Source organism: Urocampus carinirostris, chromosome 15 (assembly GCF_059441175.1).
Source record: "Urocampus carinirostris isolate Australia breed hairy pipefish chromosome 15, RoL_Ucar_1.0, whole genome shotgun sequence".
Lineage (NCBI taxonomy): Eukaryota > Metazoa > Chordata > Actinopteri > Syngnathiformes > Syngnathidae > Urocampus > Urocampus carinirostris.
This window is the reverse complement of record NC_142363.1, coordinates 21,212,332-21,228,409: the sequence shown is the minus strand read 5'-3', so window position 1 is coordinate 21,228,409 and position 16,078 is coordinate 21,212,332. Positions and strand designations below refer to the sequence as shown.

At 40.3% G+C, this 16,078-nt stretch overlaps 1 protein-coding gene across 2 annotated transcripts in view; it reads left to right on the top strand.

Moving 5' to 3' along the window:
• itpka (inositol-trisphosphate 3-kinase A) overlaps positions 1–16,078 on the top strand; it is a 38,026-nt gene that overhangs the window by 7,546 nt on the left and 14,402 nt on the right. For both annotated transcript variants that reach the window (XM_088354694.1, XM_088354693.1), the window contains exons 2-3: positions 14,969–15,065; positions 15,134–15,347. In XM_088354694.1, coding sequence (XP_088210820.1) covers positions 14,969–15,065; positions 15,134–15,347 — 311 coding nt within the window. The remainder of the gene's footprint in view (positions 1–14,968; positions 15,066–15,133; positions 15,348–16,078) is intronic.

Genomic DNA, 16,078 nt, shown 5'->3' with positions numbered 1-16,078 from the left:
TCAGTTGAGCTAAAATTCTCACAGAAAGCCAAGACATCTAGATGTCTACAAACCTATTTTCTCAACATGAAAATTGCAAGATTAAAGGTCCACTGATGCTAATGGTACCCAAAAAATAAAAATCTGAAGAAAGGTGCTAAATAATACACACTGTCTCTTTAACATCTGGAGAAAGGCGCTAAATAATACACACTGCCTCTTTAACATCTGGAGAAATGCGAGAAATAATAAAACCTGTCTCTTTAACATCTGGAGAAAGGCGCTAAATATTACACACTGTCTCTTTAACATCTGGAGAAAGGCTCTAAATAATACACACTGGCTCTTAAACATATTCTAAGATTTTAAGAGCCTATAGGGAGATGAAATAATTGTTCGCCATCTTGCTGCTAATGGTACCCAAAAAATAAAAATCTGGAGAAAGGCGTTTAATAATACACACTGCCTCTTTAACATCTGGAGGCGGCTCTAAATAACACACACTGCCTCTTTAACATCTGGAGAAAGGCGCTAAATATTACACACTGTCTCTTTAACATCTGGAGGAGAAAGGCGCTAAATATTACACACTGTCTCTTTAACATCTTTTATGATTTTAAGAGCCTATAGGGATATGACATAATTGTTCGCCATCTTGCTGCCAATGGTACCCCAAAAAAAAAATCTGGAGAAAGGCGTTAAATAATACACACTGTCTCTTTAACATCTGGAGAAAGGCACTAAATAATACACACCGTCTCTTTAACATCTGGAGAAAGGCGAGAAATAACACACACTGTCTCTTTAACATCTGGAGAAAGGCGCTAAATATTACACACTGTCTCTTTAACATCTTCTAAGATTTTAAGAGCCTATAGGGAGATGACATAATTGTTCGCCATCTTGCTGCTAACGGTACCCAAAAAATAAAAATCTGGAGAAAGGTGCTAAATAATACACACTGCCTCTTTAACATCTGGAGAAATACGAGAAATAATACAACTTGTCTCTTTAACATCTGGAGAAAGGCGCTAAATATTGCACACTGTTTCTTTAACATCTTCTATGATTTTAAGAGCCTATAGGGAGATGACATAATTGTTCACCATGTTGTTGCTAATGGTACCCAAAAAATAAGAATCTGGAGAAAGGCGTTAAATAATACACACTGTCTCTTTAACAACTTCTGAGATTTTAAAATCTTAAAACACGTTTTGTGCAACCATGGATCATTTCCAGTGAATGAAAAATGATTGTCAAGGCAAAAATGTATCCTGGGCTGTTGTTAGGACACCTCTGTTGTAGTGTTTCATCTTCTCAATGTCAACACTGTCACTTCTGGACTTTACTCTCCTTACTTTGCTTGTCATTTTTGTTTAAACATTGTTAATAAAATGGCGTTCTAACAGTAAACATACACACATTAGCACCATTCACATTCCTGAAATTAATGGACATAGGAACTCAATTAACCTGGGGGCTGTCGGAGCTAGGGTCCGGGTAACGTTGGGCCAAATCGCGTTTTCCATAAATGGTTTGGATGGAAATATTACCCTCTTTTCAAAAATTCATATGAAATTCCATCAATCAGTAATAGATAAGTCCTTAATACGCTAGGGCTGCACTTAAAGGGACAGTGTGTATTATTCAGTGCCTCTTGGGGTACAATTGTCACTCTTTAAAACAAAATATTGATTTCAATAATTTGAAAAAATACATATACGATCATAAAGATGTGTATTCATTTTGTATAATAAGAACCTCGCCTATAGGGGGCTGACATAATTGTTCGCCATCTTGCTGCCAATGGTACAAAAAGAAAAAGTCTGGAGAAATTCTCGCCAAAAAAAAAGTTTTACAGTCACTTTGGGTGTCTGTAATTTTTAATATTCATTTTACGTTGCAAAACAGAATACTTCAACAAGTAGTGGGCAAATAAGACACACTGTCCCTTTAACATTCTCATTAAGGCAGAGGCCTCAAACTATCATTCTGAGGGCTGCAACTCGCCCCCCTGGCTGTGATTTAGAAATCCCTGAAATACACCTGGCGGGATTTTTGATCCGGTTTGCAGAGAGAGAGAGAGAGAGAGAGAGAGAGAGAGAGAGAGAGAGAGAGAGAGAGAGAGAGAGAGAGAGAGAGAGAGAGAGAGAGAGAGAGAGAGAGAGAGAGAGAGAGAGAGAGAAAGAGATAGAGAGATAGAGATAGGTAGAAAGATAGATAGATAAAGAGAGAGAGACAGAGAGACACAAAGAGAGAGAAAGAGAGAGAGAAAGAGAGAAAGACAGAGAGAGACACATTCTATATAGATATGGAGAGAAACATTCTATATATAGACAGAGAGAGAGAGAGCGAGAGAGACAAAGAGCGAGAGAGCAAAGGAGCGAGAGAGTAAGAGAGCGAGAGAGAGAGACAGACAGAGAGAAAGAGATTCTATAGAGAGAGAGATTCTATATATAGACAGGGAGCGAGAGAGCGAGAGAGAGAGACAGAGAGACAGAGAGACAGAGAGATAGAGAGACAGAGAGACAGACAGAGAGACAGAGAGAGACAGCGAGAGAAAGAGAGATTCTATATAGGTATAGAGAGATTCTATATATAGACAGAGACACAGAGACACAGAGACACAGAGAGACAGAGAGACAGAGAGACAGACAGAGAGAGAGAGAGAGAGAGAGAGATGTAGATATACAGAGAGATATAGAGATATATATCGAGAGAGATAGAGAGAGATAGAGAGATAAAGAGATAGAATAATAGATAGAGAGAATGCTAAGGGCGGCATGACGGCTGGGTGGTTAGCACGCAGCCCCATGGTGCAGACGTCCAGGGTTTAATTCCATCTACCGCGGCTTCCCCGTTTGCATAGTCTCCCCATGCCTGCCTTGGTTTCCTCCAGACACTCTAGTTTCCTCCCACATTCCAAAAACATGCATGTCAGGTTAATTGTTCGGTCCAAATTGTCCCTAGGAGTGAATGAGCAAGTGAAATGTCTGTCCCCTGCCCACTGGGCTGAGCTTCAGCGACCCGAGTGAGGATAAGCAGGGCGGAAACTGAAAGATTGTTGTTTGGGTGCCATCCTTGTCCCAGTCTCTTTATGTGTATTCTCCCTTCCTCCCCCTATAAAATATGTTTTCATGAAACACTAATGTTTACTGCATTCAAAGCAACATTTAAACAGCTGTGCATGCAATTAAAAAAAAAGTTATTTATTAAATTTCATGCAAAAACCTCTACACTAGCCCTCTGGATTTGTATTGCACTTATAGGCTCTGAAACAGCTGAACCGATTTTCGTGAAAATTAACAACTGTAATTTCGGCCTCCGCAAGTGTTTTTAGCTAGACTTCATGTCAAGGTACTCTCAGTAAATACAAATCAAACATTTAGTGGCCAAATTGGGTACTCCAGCTCCCGACCACGGCCCACTCCAAGCAGCCAAATCCAATCTTCTCACGGTCACTAAAACTACTACGTAGTCATTTTGGGGGGGACCGTAATAGAACAGTAAAGCACAAAGCATTTATAAAATAAACTTTTGAGCAAGTTGACAGTATTTACTTTTGTGAAATGACGCCTTACATTTTGAATATCACGTGCATTGGAAACTGTTAAGTGCTCTACCATCTTGCTTGACACGCTGTCAAATTCTCAACAGGTATAACAGTAGATTAACGTTTCTGCTCAAATCCTTGTCATCATCAAACAAGACCTAACACATTATTACATAATATTCTAATCAAATACTGCGCCCACCATTGGCACATCAATCGTGTGAGATTTTCAAGTACACAGGATCCAATGTCATTCTGTTAAATGTACCTAGTGGAAGGGTGTGCGCATTTCATAGCGGATTGTTTTGTTCAATGCCAGGCTAGGGGGAACATTTCACGAGGGGACACACAACTCTGTTAACACCGGGCCATTTTTTCTTGTTGCGTAATATTGCTCCTTTTTTCTCGTTTAGTAAACAATCAAAATGGCACAGGATTTACGGGCAGTCTCCTTGGGCGAGGTCGTTGGGGTTGTTGGTGAGCCGAACTGAAAATGCCAGTTCCTGAAAAAGAGCAATAGTTACTATCACTCATCGCTCGTCCTAAACTAACTCAGTCATGAACTGGACAACCCCCACCTGCCCGACACTTATCCCTCCTTGGCCTAGTAACAGCTTGCAGAAGTATGGCTTCCCACTCCGCTGTGAAAGAAGAGCCTCACCAGCTCTCACCACCAATGAGCGATGCCTACACGCTCACCGGCTTGGTCTAATGGCCAATTGTAACGCATAAGTTTACCTGCCGATTCCCGGCGATGTGTTAGGATTATAATGGTAAGATCTGAGATCAAAGCGGCGCCGCAGCTTTATATTCCGCATTATTTCACACTTTTTGTGATTTCTTGTTTTAAGTGTCTGCTTCTATCTTCGGTGTTTTTCGTCCCATTTGACAACTACACTTTGGATTACTTTCTATCCTATCGTTATGGGTTTTAACGCACAAAAATGCGTGTATTCGAGGAATCACCTCATTGCCCTGAAGAAATCGTGGATGGAGAGCCGGAGCTAGCTAAGCGGCTAGCGGTTTTATAAGTCTTCGGTAACGTCCGTAATCATGGGAAATGTGAACTCTCTACCAAATAAGACCGACGAACTAGCTGTGCTGGTGAAAAACATTAAAGTGCACAGGGAGTGCAGTTTGCTGTGTTTTACGGAAACGTGGCTCACGACTAGCATCCCGGACGCTAACGTGTAGCTACCCGGAGCTACCCTGAGACACGAAAGCCTGCGGGAAGCGGAGTGGAGGTGGACTCGCTAACACGAGGTGGTGTATCCCTGGGCACAAAGATTTCCATCTGCTGGAGGGACGTCAACCTTTTGGACTAGTGTGTGATGTCATCCACTCCGCTGTGGCTAAACTACAACAAAGCAGCCTGAGGGCATCCTTTTAATCTGTTAATAAACAACAAAGGAGACTGCTGGTGTGAATTTCCCTACGGGGATGAATAAAGTATCTATCTTTCTATCTATCTATCTATCTATCTATCTATCTATCTATCTATCTATCTATCTATCTATCTATCTATCTATCTATCTATCTATCTATCTATCTATCTATCTATCTATCTATCTATCTATCTATCTATCTATCTATCTATCTATCTATCTATCTATCTATCTATCTATCTATCTATCTATCTATCTATCTATCTATCTGTCTGTCTGTCTGTCTGTCTGTCTGTCTGTCTGTCTGTCTGTCTGTCTGTCTGTCTGTCTGTCTGTCTGTCTGTCTGTCTATCTAGTAGAGGTACCCAAATGTTCCAGACACCCAAGAAACAGACCAAGACGTCACAGGAAATGATTTGTTTAAATAATGATACCAAATGTAAGCGTAGATGGGGAAACCAAAGTCATAAGCAAGTCTTCCAGGATCTGACAAATCGGAGGCAAGTGTGGGGCTGGAGACACTGGTCCTCGGCAAGAAGGGAGGCGAGGAGCAAGAAGAGAGGCGAGGGGTTAGCAAGACATTCAGGGATATTTGAGGAAAACAAGATTACAAATTCGAACTGGTCAAACATGGATCAGCTTCGACTAACCACAAATGATCAATGTTACAGCACCGGTCGCTTGTCTCCAGCAGCTTTTGAAAACTGCAGTCTTGATTGGAGTCGGCTACAACTGCGTTGATTGTGATCCCCCCTGGCTGAGGTGGAAGCCTGGCTCAGCGGTGTGGAGGAGGAACGGAGACCCCTGTAACGCCACGCCAATCCGTTTTGTTGGTATTTATTGGGGGTGCCTTAACACAAAACCTAGCTCAAGACACCTAAACAACTGTGTCAATTTCCACGAAAATCGGTTCAACCGTTTTAGAGCCTATAAGCCACAGGTCTTAATTTTCCACAAACTTCATAACTTCATGCAATTTTGCTAAATTATCTTTAATTTGGGCTGATTAAATGATGGTTGTCTCCTACTGTCAAGTCAAGCCAAGTCCTATTTATTTGTATAGCCCTTAATCACAAAATGTCTTAAAGGTCAGCACTTGTTACAATAATATCTTCCCGCTATCTTGACGTTACCCTTCCTTCTCCTCGTCTCTGAACTCTGACCAGTGACAGTAGAATAGAATAGAATAGAATAGAATAGAATAGAATAGAATATACCTTTATTGTCATTGTTACAAAATGGGTTAACATATTGTGACAGCGAAATTGGGCATTACACTCCAGTTTCACACATTCACAGTGAGGTAAAGAAACCAAGAAGATAAGGAACAGAGAAGATAAGGTTATAAAACAAGGAGGATAAGGTTATAGTAATAATTTACACAATATTTACACAAAGAAATGACGGCATGTAGGATGTTACTTACAGTTGGGTGACGCGAAGAGTATGCTGGGTGCGTGCATGTGCACTGTATTGCCTGGCCATAGCCAGTTTGTTATGTTTGGGAATCTCTAGGAGCGGCTAATAGAAGCACGTGCTGCACTGTATTTTTGACTTTGTATCCTGAAACGCCTTTGTAACTAGAGGCAATATTTCCCTGTTTGGGTGTAGGGACATTTTACTAATAATCTGTATCAGGCCTGTAAAACCCATATTGGTCTATCACTAACACGCACGCACACATTCAAATAGATCTTTGAAATCTAACAAGGCAACGTAAAGGAATTAATACATTTGCATCAAGTTGTCAGAGATGTAAGCGCACTCGGCTGTGGCTGGAATTATTCCGTGTCTTTGTTTGTCTGCCAGGCGTTTGCCTGTTGACTTTTTCCCAACGAAAGTGAGCGGCGCCTCTGCAGCTGGCGCTGGCAGCATCACCATAGGCAACCGCTATGAAAACACTTTGCTTCGTCAGCTTTCATTGTCTTACGCGCCAGGAATCTCAAACCAAGCAAAAATAGGGTTGCAGTGCCGGAGGGGGCGGGTGGTGGAAACAAACGCTTCATTTAATGACTAATCTTAATTAAGCCGTACACAAGTGAAACTTTTTAGAGTATTGTCATTGTGTTATCTACTTCTGTGCTCAATTTTGTCCATGACTAATCAGCAGGGTCGGGTAGGGTTACTTTAACTTGATTACTTTCAATGACTTTTGGATTACTCCAATACCAAATATGCTAATAAAAGACAAAAGAAACTAAATATGAATAAAATTTATGAATCACTACACGTGGTAAGCTTTCTCTCCTGGCTTTGATCTCTTTGATCTCCGGCAAAACAAACATAAAATGCGACAGAAACAAAATGAAAATAAATCCAAACAGCTTGCCAAGATCATTTTTGCCATTCCATGTATTTTGCTACTCCCCAAGCTTGCACAAAATTGAGTAATTTTATTCATATTTAGTCTATCTTGTCTTTTATTAGCATATTTGGTATTGGGGTAATCCAAAAGTAATTGAAAGTAATCCAGTTAAAGTAACCCTACCCAACCCTGCTAATCAGTAGCTTTAAAGCAAGGGTCTCCAACGTTTTTTAAGCTACTTTTTGTTACTACTTAGCGCATAGGGCACCCATATAAATAGGCATTTTTTAAAACAGCAACTTAGCTAGGTGGCTAGTTAAATAGCTTGAAATTTAGCTTGATAGTTAGCCAGAAAAGGTTAAAAAACAAAAGCTAAAAGAGTAAAAAGCAATCTAAATAGCCAGATATAGAAAGATGAAAACAAAGCTACATAGCTAGCTAGAAAGGAGGCCAAAATTTAGCATGATAACTGCCAAAATAAATGTAAAATGTTAGCTAGATAGTATGCAAAAAAGTAAAACAAACTAGCTGGATAGTTAGCTACAAAGCTAAAAAGGTAGCCACATAGCTAGCTAAAAAAACGTGCACATTTTTTTGCTTAAAAAAACCCCCTAAATGGGTCTTTAGTTTGATGCATTTCCCGTTAAATAAACCAATAAAAAGATGAAAAAATAAATCTGTTTAATACATGAATTTTTGATTTGTCATCTGGAGTTACACACAGGCTGACAGGACAAGTGCATGTTCTAATCAGTCTCCATCCATGTTGAAGTTTCTATAAGTGTTTATATAATGTAGAAACAACTAAATCTTTTAATAGCTTTGACAGTTCATGTACTTTATTGTTGTGGACTTATTGGCACATGGACTCAATGGATTCTAATGTACTTTGCAGTTTTCACCATTCGGAAAAGGAATTAAAACTACACTTACACGACCACTGTGGTTATGGTCCTTCTTTGATGGTTTAGCTCGGTGTCATGTGGATAACACTACAAGGACAACTTGTCAAAGTTAGACAGCAGCCTTATCTTCACCACTGATGCCTGTTTGTCATCTTTGAGAAAAGGTGCGATAGCGTCGCTGTTTAGCAGCTATGAGCGCTTTTACGACCAGCAAATAAAACAGGCAGTTCCCTCAAAGTGTGAAACAGCGTCGAATGTCTGTGTGAAATATGTGAGCTGTCACGTTTTTTTGTGGCGTATGTATTTCTGTGTGTGTTTGTGTAGTCACATGAATCAAAGATGGACAGGGAAGAGAAAGCAGCGGTAAAGGAGAGACTCCTCTGAAAAGGCATGTAAAATAAATAAATAAAAAAGCAGTAACTCATTGCTGCCTGTTCTTTATACTTTACTAAACTGTGGTTTATGAAGCAAAAAGTAGGCCTGGTATTTCCAAAAACTTTCCAAAAAATTGATTGTGATAAAATAATTCATTTATTAGGTATACTGTATTACCTCGCTTATCGTGGTTAATGGGGACCCGGACCCCCTGCGAAACATGAAAATCCACGAAGTACTAGCCATAAAAGCCCCCAAAGGTCGGACTCACCTCGAGATGACGTCCTCACCGACTGAGAGTATACAGCTGTAACAAAATAACAATTACAGATCGGCATATAAAAACACAAAATTCCTGTTGGTCATTATTAAAGTACAACAGAATTCGAGGGCTTCTCAGTGTAAGAAAGGGATTTAGAGAGCAGCTGGCTAGCTACATGCTAACAGTGTGTAGCATTGGATAGAGCCAGGTCTCCATGATGATTAAAACACAACTAACCTGAATGTAGTAGTTTCCTGTGAGTTGTAGCGTTCATGGGAAGTGGATCTGGCGTTGGTTAAAAAAAAACAAAAAACGGGTGGATAACTTGTGAGTTGTTACGTAGCTTAGCCACAGTGGGCCGGACTTGTAGTGCCGCAATTGATTTTCTTTCCTGACGCCACCTTGATCTTACCCCGGACCCGATAACAATCCATGGATCACCCCCTGTGATCACCATTTCTTTGAGCACTGATTTTCCTCAGAGTTTGATTGAATTGATGAATATTAAGAGCTGCTGAAATACTAGCTGTAGCTGTGCTTCGCAGTTTGTTTTGGGTGGACACATTGACTTGTGCGCCCACTCACCCCAGCTGTTTCACTGACAGCATATGCCAGCCTATCACAGATGGTCACGCCCACCCGACACACACACACACACACACACACACACACACACACACACACACACACACACACACACACACACACACACACACACACACACACACACACACACACACACACACACACAAAACCTCTCCCTGTGATAGCGTTTGCTATGTGCTGTCTGCTGCAGAACACAATGCACGATATATTGACATCAATAACAAAGACAATTCAAATTCAATTCAAAATCGCGGGAAAAAAAAACAAAAAGTAAAACGCAATAGAGCAAGAGATTGCTGTACTCACTTTGCTGATTTTTGGGTGTGTTCTTGTTGAGTTTGTATAAGGAAATAGTGAGATGAATTTACAAACTAAAATAACCACTGTGTGGGCAATTGTGCTCAGAGAACACACAGTTTGTGTTTTTCTATCATAGATGAGTTCTTCTATTGACATAATGTGTTTACGCAAGCCTTACCCTAACGTTAACCATGGAAACTGTTAGACCGTGGTTAGTTATTTAGGGTTAAACTCAATCCTGTACTCTAAAACCATGTTTTACCCATTAAAAAGAGGTGTCACCTAATTAGGACCACCCAAATGTTGTACAAAGGGCTTTTGTTCCCTAAAATGAAAGAAAAAAATAGCTCTGAAGTAATTAACACAAGTAAACTCATACACACTCTTGCTGTTATGTTTTTCTCTGGTAAGTAAGACAATAATGCACTTCCTAGCCCCAACCGTCAACCATCATAACTGATTGCCTAACGCTTAACCTAACCATTAACTGGAAACTGGTTCCCAAAAACGGTTTTCATAAGGTCTCAAATACTAGTACACTAACTCACAAACACACAACACTGATGTGCAAAATTATTGGAATACCTACATTTGTATTTTACAAAAATAGAAAGTGTATTTTCCTCCCGATTGTCATGATAACTGATGTGAATCACCTGTGCCCGCTCTTTGGTCGCCAACTGCCTCGGACTCTGTTTGGCTCCCTGTCCCTATTTAAACCCACTCCTATCGGTCTCCTGTTGTCAGTCCGTCTGCGAACCTCAGGGTGTACTAGGCAAGCTTTTTTTCGACCCCGACTCCCACCTGTCCCGTTTTTGCTCCCGTCTGTCTCCGGTTACGACCCGTTTCTGACCCCGACCACGTTTTTGCTCTCCTGTCCCAGCTATCGACCTGTTTTCCCGTCCTTGGCACCAGCATCGCTCGCTAGGGTAGATCCACTTCTGTGTTTGGATCACAATCCGAGTAAGAGAACGACTTGCTTCCCGCGCCCAGCGAACGCCGGATCGTGGGCGCAGCCCTTCCTCTTTCCTTTAATAAAACTTGTGAGAAACGTAATGCAATTGGGTCCTGTTTCCGTTCTGGTCCTGACACCGATAAAAAAACAATTGGATGCACTTTAACACGTGAAGTTTGAGGGGATTCAAAGACAATGAGGAAGGATTCGATTCGGTTCAACTCAGTGGGAATCCGATTTGATTCAATAAACTCAGTCAATATATTTTAGTTACATTTTAGGGTTAGTTTAACATATATGAAATAAGTTGTTGATAAAGTAAAATATCTTTTGCAGTTCGTTTTATTTCAGAGTACCAAAAAACATCTGATTCTTTCCAATTCAACACAACAGCTTTTTCATTTTAATGAACAATTTTCAAACCTTTTTTGGTTACACCCTTACTAAGTATACCGTACCTGCAAAAGTTGTCTTAGTGACCAGAATCTACATATGATCAGAGCATAAATATTGTGTTATATCAGTGTCTGAAATAATGTCACCCCGGACGCCCGGGGCGTGCATCTTTTCGGTCGGGCGTACAACTTACAAAACGTCTCGGGTCCCGGGGGACTGACAACTTTTTCAAGGGAAAAACCCCCCCCCGAAAAAAAAGGTTTTTATTCTGATTTTGAATTCTTTGTTCGTTTTGGAAATTTCGGAATTTCGATTCGTTTTGAAATTTCGGAATATCGGTTCGTTTGGCAATTTGCATACTCGGCAGCCAATCAGAAGCCTGTATCGAATAACTTCGTGCTTCCGGACTTTCCCAAACCTTGTAAGGTCGTGCATTTGCATATCATTTTCCAAAGTAGATGCACAGAGAACACAAGAAAAATGGATTAATAGTTAGGAATCAAGCCAAAACCTCAGCCCCAGAAGAAATGTTTAAAAGAAGCTAAAAAAAAATTATGACGCTACGAAACGTAAACGTACATTAAAAGCATTGTGGAAAGAGTAGTTCACGTGGCTTGTAGCAGACGACGCAACGCAAACATTGCATGAATGAAAATGAGTAAATACAGGTACAGACTGTTGGCATAAGTAGATTTATAATAAACTTAAATTTAAAGTGTTGTTCTGTTATATTCTGATTATCAATTCTTAATACTTTGCAACAATGTTTTATTTTTTTTGCGATGAGTCGTTTTATTGTGTTTCAAGTTGTGAAAAATGGGGCAGCTAACTTTCAGAGTTGTCTGCCCTGGTGTCCGGTAACTTTTTGTCATGAGTTTCAGACACTGGTTATATTTATCCTATGAATAATCAATAATCCCCCGACTAAACATACGGTTAGTGAGGACGAAGCCATTACGTTCATTACAGAGACCAAGCACGGTAGGTACTCTTCTATAAGTTCTTTTCAACAACACTCAGCATCTCGTGTATAATTCATACGCTACTTTTTATGGCCAAGTGAGTTCAAATCGCCATATATTCCCCTTGTAACCTTTTGCTGCTTATTTTATTGACTGCTTCCTGAAGTTCTCATGCAATGGTCTTTATACGGAACTAATGATCTGAAAGAAAGTACTGTGTTTTCTGCACTAAAAGGTTCACTGGGTTATAAGGCGCACACCCCAAAAATAGTTTTTGTCATATATTTTCCATACATAAGGCGCACGGGATTATAAGGCGCTACAGTGGGAACGTCAACCAAACAGTCAGATAGTCAGTCAAACTTATTAACCCCTTAACCTTCCGACAGCTCGCAAAGAAGCAAATACGTGTCTCAGACACATACGATGTCACCAATCACTCAAAATCGTCATTCCACATATCTTTAGGAAGGTTAAACTCTTGGGATTCAAGAAATGCCAACCATTTCTTAATTTCTATTTTCTCTTTCGCTGGGAACTGTATGGACAGCAAAGTAAGAATTGTATTGTGCAGGGAAACGTGATTCTTACTGTGCATATGACAATAAACACTTTGAATTGAGTTGAATTCAAAAGTAGACTCAGAAACATCATGATCAGTCTGAAACAAGATACTGGGAAAATATAAAGCCGGGGTAGCTCACCAAAGTCGTCTTGCAGCCATCACGTTCAATAATACTAAGCAACCATGGTCCTTTTACATCCGTGAGTGTAGTAAATCCAACCATGTTAAATTATTACACTCTCCAAAACAAGTAAGAATGCCGAGAAATAAATGAAAAAATCCGCTGAGAAGCATCTGCGTCGATAGACGTTGCTTGTCGTTAGCTGTCTGTATACCCCCATAATTCCCGTTTACAAATACAGACTAGTAAAAAATGTTTTCTCCATGCTGTAGAGCAACCTAACCTGTGATTCACATTCATCTTTTTCGGCCAATTGCAGCTTAAGCCTATGCAAGCCTGTAAATGCTGAAAAGGACCCCCCTCCTTTACCTCCGAATAAATTTTGCCAAAAGTGACAGATTCAAAATGGTGATTGACACATTGGTTAGGAAACAAAACGCCGGTATATATATCCCAGCATACACTGCAGACTACATCGCCTATGAGGGAAATCTAGTCAGCGGCTGCTTGCCTTAGTTGCGAGACCTTGCAACTCAATATTGATTCATATAAGGCGCACTGTATTATAAGGCGCATGGTCAGCTTTTAAGTGCGCCTTATAGTGTGGAAAATGCGGTATTAAAACCAATGTTGGGCGTTGTACTGAAAAAGTAATTGGTTACAGTTACTAGCTACTTCCTTCAAAGGGTAACTCAGTCCCAACATCTCCCTGATTACTGACTCCAAAAAGTTGCGCGATATTCCAAAACTAACAATCTAGTCACAAATTGCGGTATTGATTACATAAAGGCTGACCTTGTAAAACTGCTTGAATAACCACTTAATAAAAGAGAACAAAACATTTACACACACCCATGGAAGCAGTGAAACCTTCATTTTTCTTTTGTGCAATGTTTTGAGCTTGCAAACGAACACTGAGTTGAACTAGTCCATATCCATTTTGTCTCTGGGCTTCAAACCACTAAAAGATCTCCTACATTTCTGGGTACTGCCTAAGACGGTCTCGTTTTTTTCTAGGAATGATCTATTGCAAAAAAGATTTTACAAATAAAAAGACCAAAACTCATTTACCGTAAAGCATGTTTACCGTACATTCTGTGCTTACATTTGCCCTGTTGATCCCCTTCCTCACACGCTGCCTCCCATTGGCTACTGGTGACACACAACTAAGTAGGATTTGAGTATTTTACTTTATAAATAATAATTCCATCTTGGAAGCAAGTGTATACGGTAGGGAGTATATCTCTATATCTGTGTTTGAGACGGTGCCACCATTACTATATTCAGTTCTTTGAAGATAAACACGCCCACCTCTAAATTAAAGTTGCTGGTGAATCGAGGGTTTTACGTGAAAACGTGAGGGATGTGGAAGAGTTGAGCACTTAGAAGACATTGCAATACATGACCGGCATTTAATGTGTAGTGGAAAAAAAGCAGTGATTTCATTCTGTAGCAATTACAGTGTAGTTAAAATCTTTATCAATTACACTTTACAGTACTTATTACTATGAAAACTTCAATGGTACCTCTACTTACAAATTTAATTTGTTCTGGGAGTAGCTTCTTAACCGGAAAACTTTGTGAGGAGGGACACATTTTGAATGTAAATGCACTAATCCCTTCCAAGCCCTGCAACAGTACAGTATATTTTTTAATAAATCAGAAAACAGCATCAGAACATAAAACAAATACATGTTAAAATTAGATTACTGCAGTATAAACATAAAATGAGAGGCACATAATGTTAAAAAAAATCAAAGAATAAAGGAAAGAAGGTAAATATTAATCTACCTTTTTGTCACATTTAGCTTGAAAAACTGATCCAATGATATCTGCTTTAGCCGCCTTTTGAAAATCCTTTGGAATTGCAGACGTAGCAATAGACAGACTTGTCAACACTTTTCTGAATGATTCCTTTCCAAAAATTCTGATACTTCATGGAATTTTGCGAAAATGTTTTTCTTTTGGGCTGATTGAATGATGGCTGCGTCCTCCTCCCCGCTATCTTGCTGGAACCCCTCTTCCTCCTCGCCTCTGAACTCTACTTGACGGTAACACGAAGAGCATGCTGGAAGCACTCTCTGGGAGCGGCTAATAGAAGCGCGTACTGTACTGTTTTTATGACTTCTATTCTGAAACGCCTTTGTAACTAGAGGCAATAATTTTTCTGTTCGGGTACTTCGTAACCTTAAACATTTTTAAGTAGAGGTTCCACTGTGATTGCGTTCCAGGAATACGTACCTTTGTAACACATTAGTTACAACACTCTTTTTTGACACATTATTCCTGTGTTTTTTAGCAAAAGCCGTGGTGGAAGTTGAAAACCGTCGTCCACTGGCCCTTTAACACCTTCCACAAACGAAAGCTAAACTGGGTCCAGCTCGCAGGTCATAAAGGTAAGAGCGGCCCGGCCGATCGCACACATTGTTGCTGGCTTGGGTTGAGGCTGAATCGGTCGTCACAGGACACTTCAAAGCAGCCGACGAGGGCAGCATCCTGAAAAAGTTTTCCGAAAACGAGGTTCGATGCTTCGAAAGGCTGAGAGGTGACGCGCTGCTGCCGTTCGTACCAGTTTATCACGGCGTAGTGGAGAAAGACGGCGAGTCATTTATTCACATGGCTGACCTGCTGGCGGCCTTTGACCTGCCGAATGTTATGGACTGCAAAATGGGAGTCAGGTGAGTCGTTTTTTCCTGAGCTTTGACTACATTTAATGTTTTCAAAGTGAAACCCCCCTCACATTATAACATCTTTGCAATCATATTCTATATATGGCACTAGAATAATGTCCTTGTTCTGATCCATCTCAGGGAGCGGCTGATTATCTGCATTTTGATTGTCCAATAAGCAATTATGCTGCCACTTTGTTTCTGGAACCGAGCCGTGATTGGTCAATAACCCTTAGAAATTGTAATGTCCTTTTCAGCCAACATCAACACAAATGCTAACCGTTTGACATTAGAAAAGCGGTAGATGACATTGCGTAGCGCACAAGACACAATCCATCCACAGAAAATTATAAAAAACAAAAACGACAACAAAAAACGAAGTATAGTGGTTTGTGGTTGAAAATGGCAGTGGAAATTTAAATGACCCGAGGACATGTGATGTTCAAAATGTGTGTGGTGATGAGACAGCCCAGTTCAAACTCCGGTTGGGCCCCTCTGGTTGTTGGAGGCGTACCAGACCCCAAAAGGAAGTTGCAAACTACCAAAATGGAAATGTAATGCGAGTGGTTTATTCATGCACAAAGACTTAGTCTTGCTTCAAGATAAAGCAGTAAAAGACTGTTCTGGAGTCAATATTTTTTAGGGTAGAAAATCGGTACTCTAATGCACAGGTATCAAACAGGCGGCCCGCGGGCCAGATCAGGCACGCTAAGGGATTGAATTCGGCTCGCGAGACAACA